General features: G+C 36.3%; 2 protein-coding genes across 2 annotated transcripts; both read right to left on the bottom strand.

The window, feature by feature from the left end:
- Positions 1-317: 317 nt before the first annotated feature.
- Positions 318-8,300, bottom strand: LOC108227461 (protein argonaute 1-like). Its single transcript, XM_017402606.2, has 22 exons — positions 8,122-8,300; positions 6,434-7,230; positions 5,980-6,188; positions 5,741-5,890; positions 5,486-5,619; positions 5,248-5,357; positions 4,401-4,507; positions 4,167-4,305; positions 3,970-4,086; positions 3,575-3,682; positions 3,430-3,501; positions 3,018-3,140; positions 2,775-2,928; positions 2,385-2,644; positions 2,080-2,225; positions 1,910-1,972; positions 1,763-1,826; positions 1,370-1,505; positions 1,204-1,277; positions 1,019-1,113; positions 851-882; positions 318-735 (listed from the first exon to the last, which is right to left on the bottom strand). The coding sequence occupies exons 2-22, from the start codon at positions 7,220-7,222 to the stop codon at positions 536-538; spliced, it is 3,282 nt and encodes a 1,093-aa protein (XP_017258095.1). The 5' UTR covers positions 7,223-7,230; positions 8,122-8,300; the 3' UTR covers positions 318-535.
- A 5,887-nt stretch (positions 8,301-14,187) lies between these two features.
- LOC108226664 (homeobox-leucine zipper protein HDG11) lies at positions 14,188-18,157 on the bottom strand. The gene is made up of 10 exons (XM_017401658.2): positions 17,968-18,157; positions 17,505-17,622; positions 17,240-17,431; positions 16,610-17,071; positions 16,397-16,498; positions 16,087-16,296; positions 15,824-16,004; positions 15,465-15,730; positions 15,272-15,361; positions 14,188-14,750 (listed from the first exon to the last, which is right to left on the bottom strand). The coding sequence occupies exons 1-10, from the start codon at positions 18,078-18,080 to the stop codon at positions 14,388-14,390; spliced, it is 2,097 nt and encodes a 698-aa protein (XP_017257147.1). The 5' UTR covers positions 18,081-18,157; the 3' UTR covers positions 14,188-14,387.
- Positions 18,158-19,374: the final 1,217 nt, after the last annotated feature.

Here is a 19,374-nt window from a genome sequence, read left to right as displayed (position 1 = left end):
ATGGGGTTCAGGGCTTTTATCTGCATCTTCAAGGGTTCAAGCCCTGATGAAGACGCAGATAAAAGGATGGCTTTAGGGAAAAATGCAAATGCACCATTTATAACAAGGCCACCTTTGGATTGGTTGTATACAACAAATATTCAGTTGTAAATACACAAATTTGTACTTGTATATATACAACATTTCTGGCATAAAGTGTAATATTTGAAATATATTGTTACAGTATTTTTTGTATATCTGATAATATTAGAATGTGTTCACATTTTCGTTTTCCCGCTGACTGCATATTTTTATTGTTGTGCATGGATAGTCAAAAGTACAGATAACATGACCTTAACAATAAAAGGGCAACATATGCAGTTTACCAATATAATGATGGTTAAGCAATTCTACTGATCAAATCCATATCTGGAACAAATTAAGCTCACATGGTCAAAATACTGAAAGCTGAAATAAAAACCAAGTAGCTGAAAGCAGATGTCATAGTCCAAGCAATAGCTGCAGCCATTAGATTCACAACCACCTGAGATTTCTTCTAGCAGTAAAACATCACTCTTTTCACGTTCTCTTTCAGAGCAGGCAAGGGCCTAACAGCTGCATTGGCATTTACTGCCCTGGTGTTCCTTCCAACTCCACGACCAGCGGCACTCGCCATTGACTCACCATCAGAAGTCTCAGGTTCCATGTAAAAGCGAGCTCGAAAGGCTGCCAAGTGAGCATAATATGCTGGTGGCACTGTCATTACAAAACAAAATGGAATTAAATACAGACACTGGCAAGAAAGTTGGAAATTAACATCAAACATTTAAAAATGTCTGAAAGAGCTACAGAATTAAGGGGAGAAGCTTACCAATTGAAACTGATCGTGTACACCTGGCATATCTGAAAAGCACAGGAAAAGGGGGCATAAATTTAGGTCCACCAAGATTCAATAAATAGCTTTGCCCAATATTTTAAGCAATTTAAAACACCACGGTAAAACTATGTAGTTGCCAACTAGTAACAAATATGTACTTACGTGTAACATAGATTGTTGGTAAGGGATTGCAATCCATCTGCAGAAAACTTGTTCTCATCCCACAGAACGTGATAATGTGCTGGCCGGCTGGTTCCCTGTTATTGCACAGAAGCCAAAATAATCAGAATTTTCTTAAAACTGCTACAAATGAACCTGACCATGAACCACTTGGTTAATTAATTTACTTGAATGCCCGCATGGCTACACAGATAGAAGTCGAATTCAGTGGGGTGACAGATTTTAGAATCAACCACAGTACCTGTAATTTGAACAGTACAAAATAATTTAAGGTAATAGCCCTGCAATGTATAACAGATATCACAACACAAGAGGGAAGGAACGAAGGTCTACCAGGCAAAATATTTCCACTCCTATCAACTTGATTACGGTCACGATGGTTGTTGACAAACAACCTTGTGTGATGGCGTTTCTGAACCACAACAAATGTCACGGGAGGCTGATAATTGGGCTCCAATGAAGCGCATGCCTTTTATTGGAGTTATAGACATGAAAGGTGCAGGAACAAGTACATTAGGTTCAAATTTATATTTCACAAGCAAAGCTAAAAATGCATATATATATATATATATATATATATATATATATATATATATAGGGTCGCGCTTAAGGGAGAACCAGTCCTTAAAATAGTGTCATAGAACCACTAAGGTTCTACTGCGGAACCCTAAATTTTAAATAGATTTTTATATATATATATAATCTGCAAACATCCCAAAATACCACCTTGCGAATCGCATCAAGCTCATAGAGAAGAACTTGATAGAATTGCCCCTCACTAACACCATCCCTGCATGATGAGTTCATAATTAGAACAAGGGTAAATTAGATAGAAGAGCCCCACGATATGTCCCAATATAGACGTTATAATACCTGTAGAAAATAATGCGCTCAGGTTTTTTCCCAGTTGCTCTGCGGAATGAAATCAGCAGCTCCCTAGAGCACAGAAACATAATCAACAACTTGATCAGAAACCACAAAACATAAACGGAACCAGTCTGGTTTATTTGTTAATCATTTAAAGATTGGGGAAAAGATCTTACTTAATCATGCCACCATGAACTATAGTCCCCCTGTTCGGATCCTGCCAGCTCTTGTACAGATCCTGGATGAGCTCCTGTCTATGGGCTTGGGCACAGACCAAGCCAGCATACTTGGTGATCTCAGGCCAATCTTGAGATGCAACCACCTAAAATTTTAGCAACATATCTTGTAATCAACGAAAGCAACAGCGGTAGATAATGAAGGATACTGGTCTAATAGAGGCAACACCGCAACTGTATATATATTAATACATCATAACACAAATCAAGAATATAAAAACACTTAATGAAAACTTGAATCATACTGCTGCTATTGATGGACTAGAATCTTCTCCAGGATGAGGATGTGTGACATCAGCACCAAAAATTATAGTAGGTCGGTCGCTCACAAGTGGAATCCGCCTAGACACTGCCTCACGAAGAACAGTATTTCTTCCTCCAACCTTGACATTGATCTTCAGGGCCACGTTTGCCAGATACTGCTTGCTCATCTTAAAGACATGTTTTGTCAAGCAACACTGCGACACTATTCCGAGTTCGGTCTCACAAATTCTTTTCAAGTCACCTTCGAATCATCAAAACGAAATCTCAATGAAACGAATATCATCAGACAAAGTGCGCAAACACAAATCAAATAAATAAGTCATCCACCAAAAGTGAATATTATAATCATCTAAGAGCTACAGATTGCATACCATAAAGAGAGCCATTATTATCTGGTAGAATCACAACCAACAAGTCAAGCTCCTTCTTGAGTTTCATAACCTCCTGATGTCTTGTTTTTAATACTCTCTCGACCTGATCAGGACGTGCACTGGTTGGAGGGAGAACGGGATCAGGATTGAACCTCTACACATGGAACACATTGTTTATTTTTAGTTCACGAAGCCAAGGTCATAGATAACATTAAAGCAAAAAAGCAGACTTGCATTATGTACCATTCCTGAAATTGTACACATTTGTGCAAGTTCAGAACAAAAACCACTGGCCAAACTATCTTGAACATTACGTGCAAAGTTCAAGCACATCCAATTATTGACAATTCCCCCGTTAACCATTTTCTGAAAAAGAAAAATCAAATTGATCAGAACAATATGATAGATGGGCTAGGGGTATGTTTTTGGTTCTGTTTCAATACACATGTATGCAGATGCAACGTCCAACTTTAAACAAACCCATTCAAAGCAAATAGCAACGAGAACTCAAACAGCCAGCTTGTTAGTGTCGAGAACAAATTATATTTTTATATGAAGAAAAGAAGGATAGCATATTTAACCACTGAATCTTAAAAAAGTGGGCCAGTCAACACGCTTGATTGTAGCACTTTATTTTGTTGAATATAAAACTTGCCTTATTCATCATATTCCACTGGCCAACTTGAGGCAAACATTCCTTCTCCCGTCCAGTATCGTGGTATTTTAGCTGCACAGGAAAGGAGTCAATCACCAAAGTAACCAGCGGGAATACGTGTATGACCACTACAATTTAGCATTACCCATGGTGGAGAGAGAACTCTAGCTTCTACTGAGGCTAGCTTGTCACTAATTTTGATTCCAAACTCCTTTGCATAAGGATCGTCAGCATATGCATTATGCTCAACAGTCTAAAGGACAAAACAGAAGAAGAGGACATTATTGTGTTAATCTTATTTCACGAAACATGTAGTGAGAGATCAGAGATCCCAACCACATACATTCAGCAGACCAGGTTAAAATCCAGAGACGCAAAAATATTCCAACTTTAAATTTATTTTAATTCAAATGCATAATTTGCTAGTATGTAAAAACACCACAAATCAAATGATACTACCAGCAAGCACACAAGACAGTACCTTAAAAGGAAATAAAATTGAAAACAATAAACAAGAGAAGTGTTGCAGACAAAAAAAACCTGGAGGATGTCCTTCTCCCTATCGCTAGGGCGTTGACAAGTAACTTTTAGCAATGCTGTAATCTGCCTCTCATTTAACCTTTTCGAGTATCTCTGTCCCTCTACAATCTTGCAAACCTGAAACGAGTATCTCATGGAGGTTTTAAATTAATACACGGCCATCCTAGAAACACTAAAGAAAAGAGCAATGCACAAACCTCCATGGGTAGATAATTTGGTCTTTGTAGATTGCCAACTTGTAAGCAAGGCCATTGAGTCTGTTTTAGCGTGAACTTGTATGTCTCTTGAAAATACTCCACAACAGATTTGATAGTACCTCCGTCATCTACTGGGAAACTATGTATATAAACATACATACAAAGTGTACCATGTCAGACAAGAACAAAGCCTGAAAAAAAAACTAAAAGTAACATTTTGTCATTAATTCATACGTGAGCTCTCTTGTCGCCTGTGATGTTAACCCACAAATGCGATACTTTCTGCGCATACTTCCACGGTGTAAAACCTCAACTTTTACACCCCTCAAAGCCTTTTTGATCTGGCATTCAAGTAAAGAATGGACTAAGATTGATACTATTGCACACATAAATGACAAACAGGCAGAGAATGGAACATACAGAGCAAGCTACATAGACTTGATAAAACGATATGCTTAAAGAGAATATAATATAATATCAATCAAGGAAAAATGTAAGAACAAAAACAAACATATAGCATCAGTTATCTACAATTATCAATTACATTATACATATACATATATGTATATATAGTCCAAGATGTTAAACTGAGACTACCAGAAGAGACCAGATAGGTCCATACAAGTGGCATAGAAAATTCAAACCCGTAGACACAACCCAAGGGTTCTAACAAGCACACTCATACAGAATCTCGGTATATATTACGAATAAAAATAATACTCCCTCTGTCTCATTTTAAGTGATGTTTGACTTTTTAGTTTTTAACATGTATATTGAGGTGTCAAAAAACAATATCTACACTCAATAAAATAATTCAATTCTTATATCAAATAAAAGTTTAGATTCTAAACTTTTATTTGATATATATTTTATAAAGAATAATTATGTTTAGATGTGATTTCTTTAACATCTTAAGCATGCTTGTTTGTTATGGGACGGAGGGAGTAATGCATAGAATCATTTTCCATGAAATGTGTAGTATAAATGAATTACACAAAGTTAAAATTACTTAAGCGAATCTAGACAGTATCTTGATGATCTACCAAGACTGCAGAAAATAAATTTCAAAATTTTTTCGAACCTTCACACGGTCAGCATCCGACAATGGTCTCGATGAAACATCCCTATTCAACAGTTGCGAGATGAAGTCAATAACAGGAAGAGGCTCAATAAACGCAGTGGAGGACATATCTGTAGTACAGAACATAGCTGTGTTAGTAACACAAAATAGACATTATGCAAAAAAAATCTTAAAACTATATACAGCTACAGTAATCAATGTCATAATTTAACAACATTATTATAACGCAAACACAAACCAATGTTCAGTGATAATCCCATCTGTGTTGGTCGTATGCTCTGGTAAAAACCTCTCCAGCTTTCTAGACCCTCACCCAACGGCTGCCTTCGTCCAAGATCAGCAGAATAGAATGACCGTCCCACAGGAGAAAACCTAACGCATAACAGCCACACCAAATAAAACTCAATTGCTCATGTCAGGCCATCTACTTAAACATGTCTAGTTATATATAAATACAGATGAGTAGCAATGTTCAAGTCCATGTAACCTTTACCTAGCAGTAGGCAGTTCCCTTAGAACAATGTCTAAAACCTGCAGAGCTTCTTGAGGTGCATCAGCCTGCCTCCCAGTTAGAAACATCTCCAGGTGGTGCAAGTCAGCTCGTGAAGCTAATTTGATAACAACTTTAAATTCCCGTTCCCTCCTGCATTCAAGGCAGGTGAATCAAATAGCGACAACAAAGCCTACTTCCGCGTTCAAAAAAGTTATTATATAAATTACATCCAGATATACCTTGCAGTGCCCGATCCATCATCTTCATCAGTGAGAACAATTTTGAACTCTTTGGAGATAAAAGGAAGAGGCCCAGCTGTATATAAACTCTTTCTGCCATCATAAGCAGGAAGGCGCTTCCCAAGATGAGTTTCTTTATACAACTTCACAAGCTGGTTTATCACAGCACGATTCACCCCACGAGAACTGACCTCCGGAGAGATTGAAACCTAGGCGACATGAAGAAACCTATTTACTTAAAAGATCACACTATAACATAACTTGATCCCAGAAAGCAAATACTCTGTAGATACGACTTTAATAAACAGATTTAACTTGTATTTTAGAATCTTCAACATTAAAAACAAGCATGCTACCAACTGGATCAGCTGTTATATTATATAATAGATTATAACAGCTAATAATCTGATTAACGAATCTTTAAGATTGCATTAAAAGGGTCAATAGAACTCACATCATATTGATGTAAATCCTTATCAGGCAGTTCAGCAAAGAAATGGTTCGCCTTAACAATAACTCGGGAACCAGTGCTTCCCCTTCCTGGACGAGGTGGAAATCTCAAAGATTTAGTTGACATGGGAATAGACTGAACAGCCTCGGTCGAAGATGACTCTGGCGTCATAGAGATCTGCTGAAACTTTTGTGTCAACTGCAAGGACGATGGATTAGCTGCTCTGACTACAGGACTGGCTACAGATTGAGTGTCTTCTGCTGGTAATACATGAGGCATGGGCTGAGTCATTACCCCTGCTTGCTGGGGAGCCTGGGTAGCTTGGTGCAACTCGGGAACTGATGGCCTAGAAGGTCCACCAGCAGATGATACAAATCCTCCACGGGCACCACTTGCCACACCACCACGGCTCTGGGGCACGGGTCCACGAGGTTGCTGAAAAAACTCTTGAGGTCCCCCAGTATACTGCTGAGGAGCCATTCCACCCCGCGGGCCACCACGCCCACCATCATATCCACCACGCCCTTGGTATGCACCTCCCGGTTGCTGTGGGGCCGAACCTCTAACTCCTCCCTGCTGCTGCAGCTGCTGTGGAGGGCGTTGAGGTGCCCCTCTTCCTTGCTGCTGTTGGGGCTGCTGCTGCTGCTGAGAAGGGCGTTGAGGTGAAACCTGTCCTTGCTGTTGTGGCTGCTGCTGTGGAGGGCGTTGGGGTGCACCATGTCCTGCACTAGAATCCTGGGGCCCCGAGCTCTCGCCTCCACCTGGAAGTTCAGTTCTCCTCTTTCTCACCATGCTTACAACTATATCCAGAGACATGACCCAACAACATAAACAATAAGTTTAAAATATGTTGTACAATGACAGAATCAGCAACAATCGAATAAGAGGCAATGATATAGCACAATAGCACATTACAGAACAGAATTTAGACCATATGCCAAATCTAGCAAGCTAATCTAATATCCAAGGACAAATCAGTCAAATACCCTCTACCAAACACAATTGACATTGACCTAATAATTCAGCTTTAAACCTCAAGCAAGTATCCAAGGACAAATCAGTCAAATACCCTCTACCAAACACAATTGACATTGACCTAATAATTCAGCTTTAAACCTCAAGCAAATATTATACGCAGCAACCAACAAACTCTTGGTTCAATGGTATCTCCCTCACTCCCTTTACGGGATGTTGAGGGTTCGAACCTTATCAAATACTAGTTACCGAGGCACTTAAAATCATTAACATCAACAAACACACACACTCCCTCCCCCACCCTCTCCCTCGACTGATCAATATATCAAGCACGTACAAAAGCAATTGACAACAACAGACACACACTATAATCAATATATCAAGAATATAGAAAACCACTTAACAGCAACATACACACACACACATATAAGCACAATATATAAACATCTCCTAAATAAACACATTAAACACTTCGTTTAATCAACAAAATCCACCTAAACTCCATAAAATCGTCAAAAACACACAATAAAAGGTGAAAAAACACATACAATCAAAAAATTACCGCAAAACAGAACAAAAAACTCACAGAGCCAACCAAAACAAGTGTGATTAACCCAAAACAAGCAAAAAATCCACCAATCACACACACAAAACACATAAAAAAAAAGGAGAAATCAACCAAAAAAAGCTCAATTTAACGGTGTAACACACAATACCGCTTACAATCGCCTCCAAACCGCCTCCGTGAAACCGCTAATTGATCGGAAAACAGCTTTAACACCGCCTGTACGTATATATTTTTCTCTAAGTATGTGTGTGTGTGTGTGTGTGTGTGTGTGAGAGACTCTCTTGTTGCTTTGTAAAATGCTTTGGTTTTGGTGAGGCTCGTGTCTGTGAATTGACGGTTTTGACCCTACGTTATTGTTTGTAGCTCCCGAGTGGCCACGAGTTGACTCGGAGATGACGTGGACGTGTGGAAAGTGTTTGGGGTTGTGGTCGGCCTTCGAGGTTGGTGGGTGACGTGGAGTGCCTACATGGCAACGTTAATCATGAGAAAGGGGCAAAGGTGGTGGATATGATTGGCTTTCTAAAAGTTGTGAAATTGTTATGTTTGGAAAAGTAACGGATAAGTCATATTTTTGCATTTTCTAAAAACTTAATCAAATATGATATTAAAATCATTAAAAAGTTCAAATATATTATGCTTTATTTTTTAAATGCATATGATTTAGAGGATAATAGTGTTGTAATAATAAAGTTTTAATATATATTAATATATAACTCGTGTCATGCACAGGTTAACATGTGATATTTATAATTTCATCGTAAAATAGGGTGTTACTCCACTACAGACCTCTCTTAGAATAAAAACTAAAAACCAAAATAAAAAAATTTATAAATCACATCAAAATATATCAAATATGGTATGGATTTTTTTAATTTTTAATTTTTTTAAGAATGAGAATAAATCTCAACGAGCAGATTCGACAAGATCTTGACCGAGAAGTTCCTTTCATTCAGGAAAGTTTATGTAAGATGACCGGGGACATTTAAATAATAAAATTTTAATATCTGATAAGAAAGCGCCTTTCTTCTTGGCAACCTGAAACAAAACACAGAGTGTCATATCAAAGTGATAGAGATATAGCAAGTTGCAACCAAATAATCTCCATTATTACCGACTAACAAAACATTTTGTAAAACCACAAAGAAAGTGATATATAATCGCGCAGGAAAACTATAATAAAAGAAAACAAAGTAAAGCCTAAACAAATTGAGGATAGCCACTAATTGGATCTTCATCCACTCGGTCTACATATTGCATTCGAAGTAAAACCAAGATTGTAGTCAGCTTACAAAGTACCAACACAAGGTCTGCATATAAAATCTAGATGGGAGCTAAACACAAAATAATATCGGCTATAAGGAAAATAAAGCAAACAAAAGTAACCAGGCAAAAATCAAAATGGCTAGAATTTAAACAACTGAGGATGTTGTTCACAAGCGGAAGATTAAAGCAGACAAAACAATGTTTGCTTTGAAGACCACAGGAATAAATGTTAGATCATATTCGGGATGTAAAACCACCGAAAAAGAGCCCAGGACACTTTCACAACACTGTTTTCAAAGAAGAATAATACCATGTTACTAATTTTGGAAAATGAATTACTATCAATGGCACAAAGAGAAATGACGATTTCTAAATACTTCCATAAGATGAAGTCAGTATGTCGTAAAATTTCAAATTTGGATTCAACGACTACTATTCAGAAAGCCAGGATAACAAGCATAATTATCCATGGCTTAAAGCCTGAATACAGGAGTTTTATTAGTGTTGTGCAAGATTAGCCAACACAATCATCTCTTGCTTAGTATGAAAATTTGATAGCAGCTTAAGAGGTCATGACAAAGCAAATGGAAGGAGTCTCGCTAAAAGGTGAAGAAGAAGCACTCTACACCAAGCACAACTGCAGAGACGGTGTAAAACAGCAGAGTAGGGACAGATTCAAGAATTTTGTATGCATGTCATAAAGTCATTAAGAAGAGAGGTTTTTGTTCAGGAGGAGCTTCTGCAAATCGAGATAATACTAAGAGATTTGATGGAAATTGTTATAATTATGAAAAAAAAAGCGCCATATGGATAAAGATGGCTGGTCAAATAAGAAGTCTTTAAATAGTAATATTGCTACATCCAGCACTAACGAAGAAGATAGCGTGGGTGAAGAAGCACAATGATGAAGATGTATCTCCTTTCTAAATGACAACAAAAGAGATTATTTATTATAAGAATGATTGGATTGTAGACTCTGGATGTTGAAATCACATGACGAACGATAAACATAAGATGCAAAACTTGTTTGAGTATGGGGGAAATCAGGTAGTGGTAACAGCCGACAACTCGAAATTACCAATAGCTCATGTTGGAAAGGCGGTTGTTATACCTCGGTATAATCAGAATAAAGTGTCACTACATTATATTTATCATGTTCTAGGAATGAAGAAGAATCTATTATTTGTGACTCAATTAACTTCATGAGATCACTATATTGTCTTTGATCCAAACAATGTGAAGGTAATTCAAGACCTTAATATCTCTGAAAAACCAATAATACAGGGGCATAAGTTAAAATCAGTTTACGTAATGTCTACAGAATCTGCATTTGAAGACAAGACACAAAGAAATGAGACATCAGAGTTGTGGCATATGCGGTTGGGTCACGTTATAAAGCTAAGTTTGATGATGAAGAAATCGATACTTAATGGACTTCCTCAAATTGCATTAAGAACAAATATCGTATGTACAGGATGTCAGTACGATAAAGCACATCAATTGCGATATGAAGACTCAAAGTTTAAAGTAAAAGACCATTGGAGTTGGTATATTTGATGTATTTGGGCCTATTAATCAGTCATCGATTAGAGGAATGCGATATATGATTATATTCATTGATGATTTTTTAAGATGTGTACAGGTCTTTCTTATGAAAGAAAAATCTGAAACATTTATGAAATTCAAGTATTTAAAAATTTAATCGAAGGAGAGTCAACCCACAAAATCAAGTACTTACGTAAACACAATGGAGGAGAGTATAGCTCAAAAGAGTTTCTTTAATATCTACGAGCTAATAAAATTCGTCATCAATTTACATGTGAAAAACATAACCCAAATATTTTAAAATTTAAAATCGAAATACTTTTACTTACGAAATAATTTTATAAAATTTCTATAATGTAAATATAAGGAGCCATGAGAGCTTTCGAGGATATTTGAAAAGATAATAAATAAATTCTTTAAATAAAAACTAAGCTAAAAAGTCTATTATTATTTTATTTTATTATTATTATATTATGTATTGCTTAAAAGACATATATATTGATTAGAATTTTATAACATAATGATTATTCATGTAACAAAATTACATCCCATTAAATATTTTTATTATTCAAGGGTTTTAATATTGTTTGGTACACATTTAATTGTGTATATGAAATTTAATTTCAGAATTTAGTTTTAAAATTATCATACAATTTACAAAAAAAAATTTAATAATTGTATTCAGTTGGGACCCAAGAATATAATACTACATAATTACTACTCCATCCCTAATTATTTAACTTGGGAGACGGGGTTAGCACGTATTTTAAAATATCTTATATTTAACTTTTTTTGATTAAAAATTTAAGTTTTAAATATCTAAAACCAAAGGAAAGCTTGATTTTGTTTTTCATACTTAGGGTCTGTTTGGGAGTGCTGTTAAAAATTGTTGTGCTGTCAGAAAAAGTGCTGGTAAAATAAATGCTGTTGTAGAAATCAGATAACTGTTTGGTAATTTTTTGATATTTACTTATTTTGAGTTATAATATTAAAAAAAATAATGTTTTTGGTGAGGTTTTATAATGAAATCTATAACAGCATTCTGCAAAAGCTGAAAAGCAGCTTTTTCCAAAAGCATGGGAGGACCTGCTTTTTCTAACAGCAGCTTTTCAGTTAAAAGCTGCTGTTCGGAAAAGCTGCTTTTCGATTTACCAAACAGTTTTTCACCAGCTTTTCAGCAAAAAGCTGCTGTTGCTGTCTGCAACAGCAACCCCAAACAGTACCTTAGATAACATAGCGGAGCAGTACATACATACACGCAGAACACAGATATAACTCTCACCTCTCAGTCACACATTACCACTGTTACCCCTGTAATACTAAGTTACTAACAGCGTTAAATGATTTTTAATGGAAGAGTAGTGCTAGGTGCACATAATTGTGTACAGAAAATTTGTACATAATGATGTGTCAAATGATGTGGTGGGTTTTAATTGGGGTGGTTGGTGTAAATGCAGGGGGGCATCCAATTAAAATCCGCCACATGTCATTATGTACATGTTTTTGTATACAATTATGTGCACCAAGCATTTTCCTTAATGGAAATACACATATTGCAAGAATCTTAAAACTGAAGCTACACAGTTTGCTAGATTTGAAAAATGATACACAAAGTGCATAAATGTGTAAGTGTAGGTCCACGCTTTGTAATTTACTCTAGTTTTTTTCTCAAAGTCCAGAGAGAAAAGATCCAAATTTGAGGCTCCAAATGTCACCAAAAAAGAGCTCAGAAACTTAAAAAATCTCGTCGAAAATCAGACTCATCCGGCCTTGCCCCCAGGCAACGTTCAAAAAGAGAGAGTTTATGATTTATGTGTTGTTGCTTGCTTGCCTAAGCGATAACTTAACTCAAAAAAAAAAAAATGCCAACTCGAGCCTGCGATAAGTCTCAGTTGAGTCTTATACCAGCACTTTCGGAAAACAGTACACACCACCAAGCATTGTCTCCAGTCTCCACTACACCACACACACATTGCAGCATCAACATTGTTCGTACACAATTGAGATGCTCTTTATCTGAAATATTCGCCAAGAAAAATTCTTAACTTTAGATAAACTTTCAAATTCTATGGCCCGAGTCATCATAGCATCTTGATTCTTGAAGGGGCGATTTTGCTGTCATTTAGCACAGTCCACTCGTTTCGTTCCCTCAATCCTAGTTTAATCACCACTTCTTCGTTGGTATAGTGTATATAGCGCCTAATCTTAACCAAACAAAATACATGTAAAGTAGTATTAAAAATGAACACAAATAATCCAAGAACAACTTTGCATCAGTAGACTGCAGTTGCGTTTTAACTTCATTTTCCCCTGGTTTTGTCAAATACGTTTTTCATAATCAATGTTTAAGATTTTAAGAACATCAACTAGCCATTGCCACTGTCATTTGTCGGGGATCAGATGTTTCGATTGTCAGATCTTCAGAAAAGAGTCACACGAAAAGCATCAGTTACGAGTACATGGTACACATCATTTGCAAATTATCAAGGACCAGCCAGTACTATCTATAGGTCTAGATAACAGAGCCTCGAACCAAGCCCAGAAAAGAATAGAGTCAGGAACCCTAGTCTACAGCTTAATCATTTGTTACTTGCCTTGATAAAGCAAGAGGAAAGAAAAGAAAAAACAGTACTTATGTTCATATATCTTAGAAAATATTTGAACTGTATTAAATTTTACAAGCATAGGAAGCTGGTTAGCAGCTAGTCCTGTCACAATCGGATATTAAACTGATTTGAGTAAACACATCTTACACCATTTACCGGTGATACTTAATGGACGGGATAATGGTCGAAATTAGAGAAGCCCGACTTGCCTAAAGCTATATTTACCATTCCTTGTGTTTTGGTTGGGGTGAATGGAATGGAATGAGTATAAATAATAGATAAAAGAAAATAATAGAGTGTAGGAGGGAGGATTTTGAAAAAAAATGAGTAAGTACAAATTTTGTATGATAAGATTTGGATAGAAAATAGGTATGATAAGAAATGTAGCATACCTTCACAAAATGGAGGGTTTAAGCTCTACTTAAGGTTGATAGGAATTGAATGGTGGAAGGAATGAAATTATTATACATTCAACTAAATTATAGTTCAAATATCATTCCATTCCCTCCATTTTCATTCACCCCAACCAAACACAATATAAGTGTATCTTAAGTTAAGAATTTCTAATATCGACCGTCCATCCCACTGTAAAACGGGTTCACTCAAAATCAGGGGTCATCCAATGGTGGCTGGAAACCAGACTCACATAGACTAAAAAGGTGGATATAAGAATATAACAGCAGTAAATCACAGCTAGAACAATAAATAGGCTGCACACTTCACTCCCACATTAACAAAGCAGAACTAAATTACTGACATTAAATCTAATAAAAAATCAAGAAAAAGTAGAAGAGTAGTAGTTGAAAATTGAAAATAGTACTGAAATTTGGCAGGGGAGAAAGAAATATCAGCAGCAGAATTAACATGCAGCCATAAAAGTTTGCATCAGTAATATTGATGATAAAAATTCAGAGACCTCAACTAACCTTCAACTTCTCTTAACTATCTGTACATGGTAATAAAGATCCATGCATTAACATCTACGCAAATTTAATCCACCTCAATCTAAACAAGGAGAGCAATTCAAGGCAGCTTTGATGTGCTGTATGGTGTTTCCCACGAGGTTATTAACTGTATTCACCGACTCCTGGCTCAGCTTACCGGAAGTTAAATTGCTCACTATTATTTGCACCACTACAGTAACAATTGATCCAACAGCCATTTCTCCAGCACCCAGCTTTTTCCCAGCATCAGGTAATATCGCGAATCCCGAGGACAGGACAGGGATGAATGAGGAGTCTTCACTACTCATGGCTATGGTTATTGCAGGTAGGTCTACGGGGCAGTACACAACAAGGGCACCTGATGAGTCAATGCAGCTTTCTTGAAGTATTAGCATGTTGTTCTGGCTGGTATTGAAGGCCTGGTCATGACAAGATATTAAGTTACATGTATATTAATGATGATTACGAAATATAGATCAAGAACTTGATGGAAGTAGTAACTAGTAATGACATCGTCATAAATATTGTTCTGGCATTGTAATGAAATCTCGTTTATTAAAAAGGAACAATCAAGCAGGTAGCGTCTTAGTGGCATAAATCTACCTACCAACTATTGCAAATTTGTATCATCAAAATTCGAGTCACTATCTTTATGATCCGAGTTAATAAAAGAAAGGATGGACTCATCAAAACTTTATTTATTTCATTTTTTTTTAAGGCGGCCCAACTACAATTACCTAAATTAATAAGGGCAAGTATGCAAACATAATTATATCAGTAATATTGTAGTTTAACCATCTTCTCTCGGTAACAAGAGTTAAGGGTCACTAATGACATGTTTGTTAAGGGTTAGCGATAGAGGCATCCCCGAAATATCATTGCCTTTAAAAAAAAGGTAGAGAGCAGAGGTACAAAATAAAGCAGAAGCTAAAGAGCATACCCTGAGAACAGAGATACAGTTCCCTGGATGAGATCCACACGCAATATGACCAACCTCTTGCACAGGGTTGTGATTAGAGAGAACATCCCACTAATCAATCAAACAAACAAAAGATTATCAAATAATAGTAAAAGTCATATGCATGGACTTTTGGGCTAGAGAAAAATAAACTTAATAATATAATAAATCTTACCTGAGGCCGGCTTCTTTCGTCCCTCAAGAAATCGAAAACCTTCTGAGGAGAAAATGGGAGCCAAATGGAAGTTGCTGCACTAAGAACCATGCTGTTAGGATGGCCAGGATCAGTACACTTTTGAAGAGTTGCACGTACTTCAAAATCGTTCATCCCAGAGAGCATCACTTGCTGCCCATTAACCGAGTTGATGCTAGAACAGAAACTGTTAACTATTCTTTGGGAAAGTTGCATCAAACTTTTTTTACCATGATGGGAAGTAATTACTGAAAAACATGTGCAAAATTATTTTCGGTTACTTGTGACACCACAAACATATATAACAATAGATGAAATTGTGAAGCGTGTAGAAGGCTCACCTCCTCCAAGATGAGAAAAAGAATTAGCAGCATCAATTAGACAAGTAAGCCTTTCACATGCTCTTTGAAGTGCAGAAAGCTTTCTTGTAACACCAAATGCTAACCCGCTACATATATATTCCCTAAAAAGACTATGAATTGGTCTTATATCTTCGATTTCCACATGTTCCATCCAAGTAATCTGCTATCATGAAATATATTAAGACAGTTTGAGTTATAAAACGCCACACAAAAACTCAGTTGCTATAGACTTAAAACAGGACCTTCAGGCGGCCATCGAGCATATCTTGAATGAAGCACCCTGAAGGTAGACGACGAGCTCGGTATTGAGAATTAGAATGGAGTTCTTGGGGAAAATCATAGGAAACATCAACAATAGCCCATGTGGTTTGATCAATTTGCTGGCAAAAACGAAGGAAGTAGTATTCACGTGTTGGCACTAATGGGGACAACACCTGCAACTCTTCATACATCTAGAAGAAGAACACATTCATTTACAAGAAGTTTGTATTATAATCTATACATATAGTATACAAAAATGGATAAAGTAAATAAACTGTATAAATTTCTAACCAGCTGTATTTGGCCATTTCGACTGCCCATCAATCCAGTCGATATAACCTCAACGGTTGATGCCCTTGAAACAATATTAGGGAAAATCTCCATCCACTTGTTCTGCAAAGTAAAAATATATATTCACCACACCACGTCAGAATTTCATGTCACGACATTTTGGTAGTTAGAGTATTAACCATATATAGTTATATAGAGAACATTAAAACTAACCGCATCCATGAACATGTCAACCAAACCCAAACAACCACTCATGATCACAACACCTAAATCCCTTGATGATTCGATCCGAACATACGGACTTCTACCAACTCTTGGAAAGATGCTTTCATAAGCTTCTAAATTAAGGACTTCAGTTCCATCAGCTGATGACCTTATCCAGAAAGGTGAATTGTTTTCCAAGAGCTTAATCAATTCATTCATAGCATTACGACAAACATCAATCATGAGAGACTTGTCCATATCTGAAATGAAAATTTGCTGGAATGGCAAAGTTTTAAAGGTTGAGGAGCTTCCTGAAAGAAGATCAGGGTCAAGCGATAGACCAGTCATCCCATTGTGCCCTGAACTTGCCCTTGATAAATCCATCGGTGATAAATGAAGTGGCTGCCCCAGATGGAGCGGTGAGATGGGCCTTCCCATGTACTGAGCAGCTATGGTCTTGACTCTCTTAAGCTGCATTTCACAGTTAATCACATTCAAAACTTGCCGCGTGATGCTCAAGGGCATTTACATAATTGCACGTAATTAAAAAGGTAATTCACTATAGAGCATGCTACTAAATTTAATATAAAATCTTATTTCATAAAACGCAATAAAGATCACAGCTCTTATGAAACAAACCTCTTCTCTCAACATAGCATTCTCTTCCCGCAACTTTTTTTCTTTCAAGTAGACATCTTCATCAGACTGATCAGGACGAACACAGGCGGGGCACACAGCATTCTTAAGTGCTTCAGTGATGGCTATGTTTTCACATCGAATCTTATCATTCTCGGAGCGAAGAACAAAGTTATCAGCTTTCTCATGTTGAGCCTAAAAACATTTGAATCAGCACCAAACAAAACCAAGAACGAACAAAGACAAAAATAATTTAATACCAACAAACCTTCAACTGTGTCCTCCGATTCTGAAACCAAAACTTTATCTGGCGCGGAGACAATCCCAACTCTCGACTCAGCTCCATTCTCATCTTCTCATCCGGATGAGGACATTCATTGAACGCCCTTCAATCAAACACAAATTAAAATTAAAACATAAAAAAATTAGCAATTTTAATAACACTCATCACCTTGCAACCAAACCAAACATATACACTGCATCAACTCCTAGCCAAAAAGGCCTCGAAAAATAAGATGTAAGCAGACCATACCCCGTCCAGATCAACCATAAAACAATGAAATCATCCAAAGCTATGCACACATACACACATATCAATAAAATCACCACTTCTCTTCAAGAAAACAATCATCAAACACATTCCTCAACAAAAATTAAAAAAATCAAATTTCCGAAACCCGAAAAAATAAATGAATGCAACACTACTCATAAAAAAAAAAAATCAGTGATACCCTTCAAGCCTCTGAATCTGTTGAGCATTGTGCCGCTGATAATGGCTCTTTCTCCGCCGACTCTGCGACCCTTCTCCGCCGGAACCACCACCATTGTCACCGTTATCCGCCATTAAAATAAATCTACTTAACACAAAGCAGAGCAACTTATAAATTTGCAGCAGTGCAATATATAAGGCACGTAGTGATAGTACAAGTACTTGTGTCTTTAAAGAATCTTTGTAATACTTTCAACATATACATTAAGGGGACCCCACAAAATATTAATAAAGGTGCTTTTTCATTGTAAATATTGAATGGGAGATTGAATGAAAATCTACGGTGGAAGATGTGGAATTAATTTGACCGATAAACGGCTTGACAGCTTTTATTGTAACGTCTGATTTATTATGGATTTTGCGTCCATTTCGATTATTATCATGAAGATCTTTTGTACGTATTTATCATTTGCTGACTGTGCTTCGAGCCAATCATGTGTTTCAAATTATGGCTAAAAACGTGTTTTCACAGTAATGCGTACGTTTCTTATTTTGAATAATTTGAAGTGTTCCTCTTCGAATTTTTTTTACCAAATAACTAGACACATAGATGAGTAATTACGTGGCTGTTTGGGCGAGGCTTAAAATCTCCGTTTTTGGAGTTTTAAATTAAAAGCATTTATTCATACTGTTTGTGTAAAAACTGGAGAAGCACTTATAAAAAGTTAGGATTTCTAGCTTTTGTTTCATGACTTTTATTTTATTCTCAAACATTTAATCACTTATGATTCTTAATTAACTTCTAACTTTTACTTCTTTTTTTTTACTTTAAATAAGAAGTACTTATTATAAACTCTCCCATACGGCCCCTGCAATTGATTGATTATATGAACAGCGGAGGATCACAGTATTATTAAAATGAGAAGAACCAATTATTTCGTGCTAACTAAATTTTGAGCAATCTAGCATTTTCTTTTTTCATTTTCCGCCTCTAATATATAGTCAAATTTTGAGCAATCTAGCATTTTCTTTTTTCATTTTCCGCCTCTAATATATAGTCCATATTTGGCCAAATAAACGCCAAATTAAAGATGTCGATGTCGTCAGATTTTATTAATATATGAGGATAATACTAAAAATATGAGGTTGACTGATAGATTAAATTGTATTTATAAGATATTATGTAAAATTTGTAACAAATTTTTTTTCTATGATACTACTGTATTGATACTATATTTTAAATATAGCATTTTATTATGATTTCAAGTTAATATAATTGAATGTATTGTTTTAATACGGTAATTGATGATGTGATCATTGTTATTAGCCATGTAATTGTTCGAAAAATATAGAGATTTAGTGTGCTCCTGGTCACATGCTAAAACCAATTATTAAAATATAGACAGTCGAGGATCACAGTATTATTAAA

The sequence above is a fragment of the Daucus carota genome, chromosome 6 (genome assembly GCF_001625215.2).
Source record: "Daucus carota subsp. sativus chromosome 6, DH1 v3.0, whole genome shotgun sequence".
In the NCBI taxonomy this organism is placed as follows: Eukaryota; Viridiplantae; Streptophyta; class Magnoliopsida; order Apiales; family Apiaceae; genus Daucus; species Daucus carota.
This window is presented reverse-complemented; position numbering and strand designations above follow the sequence as displayed.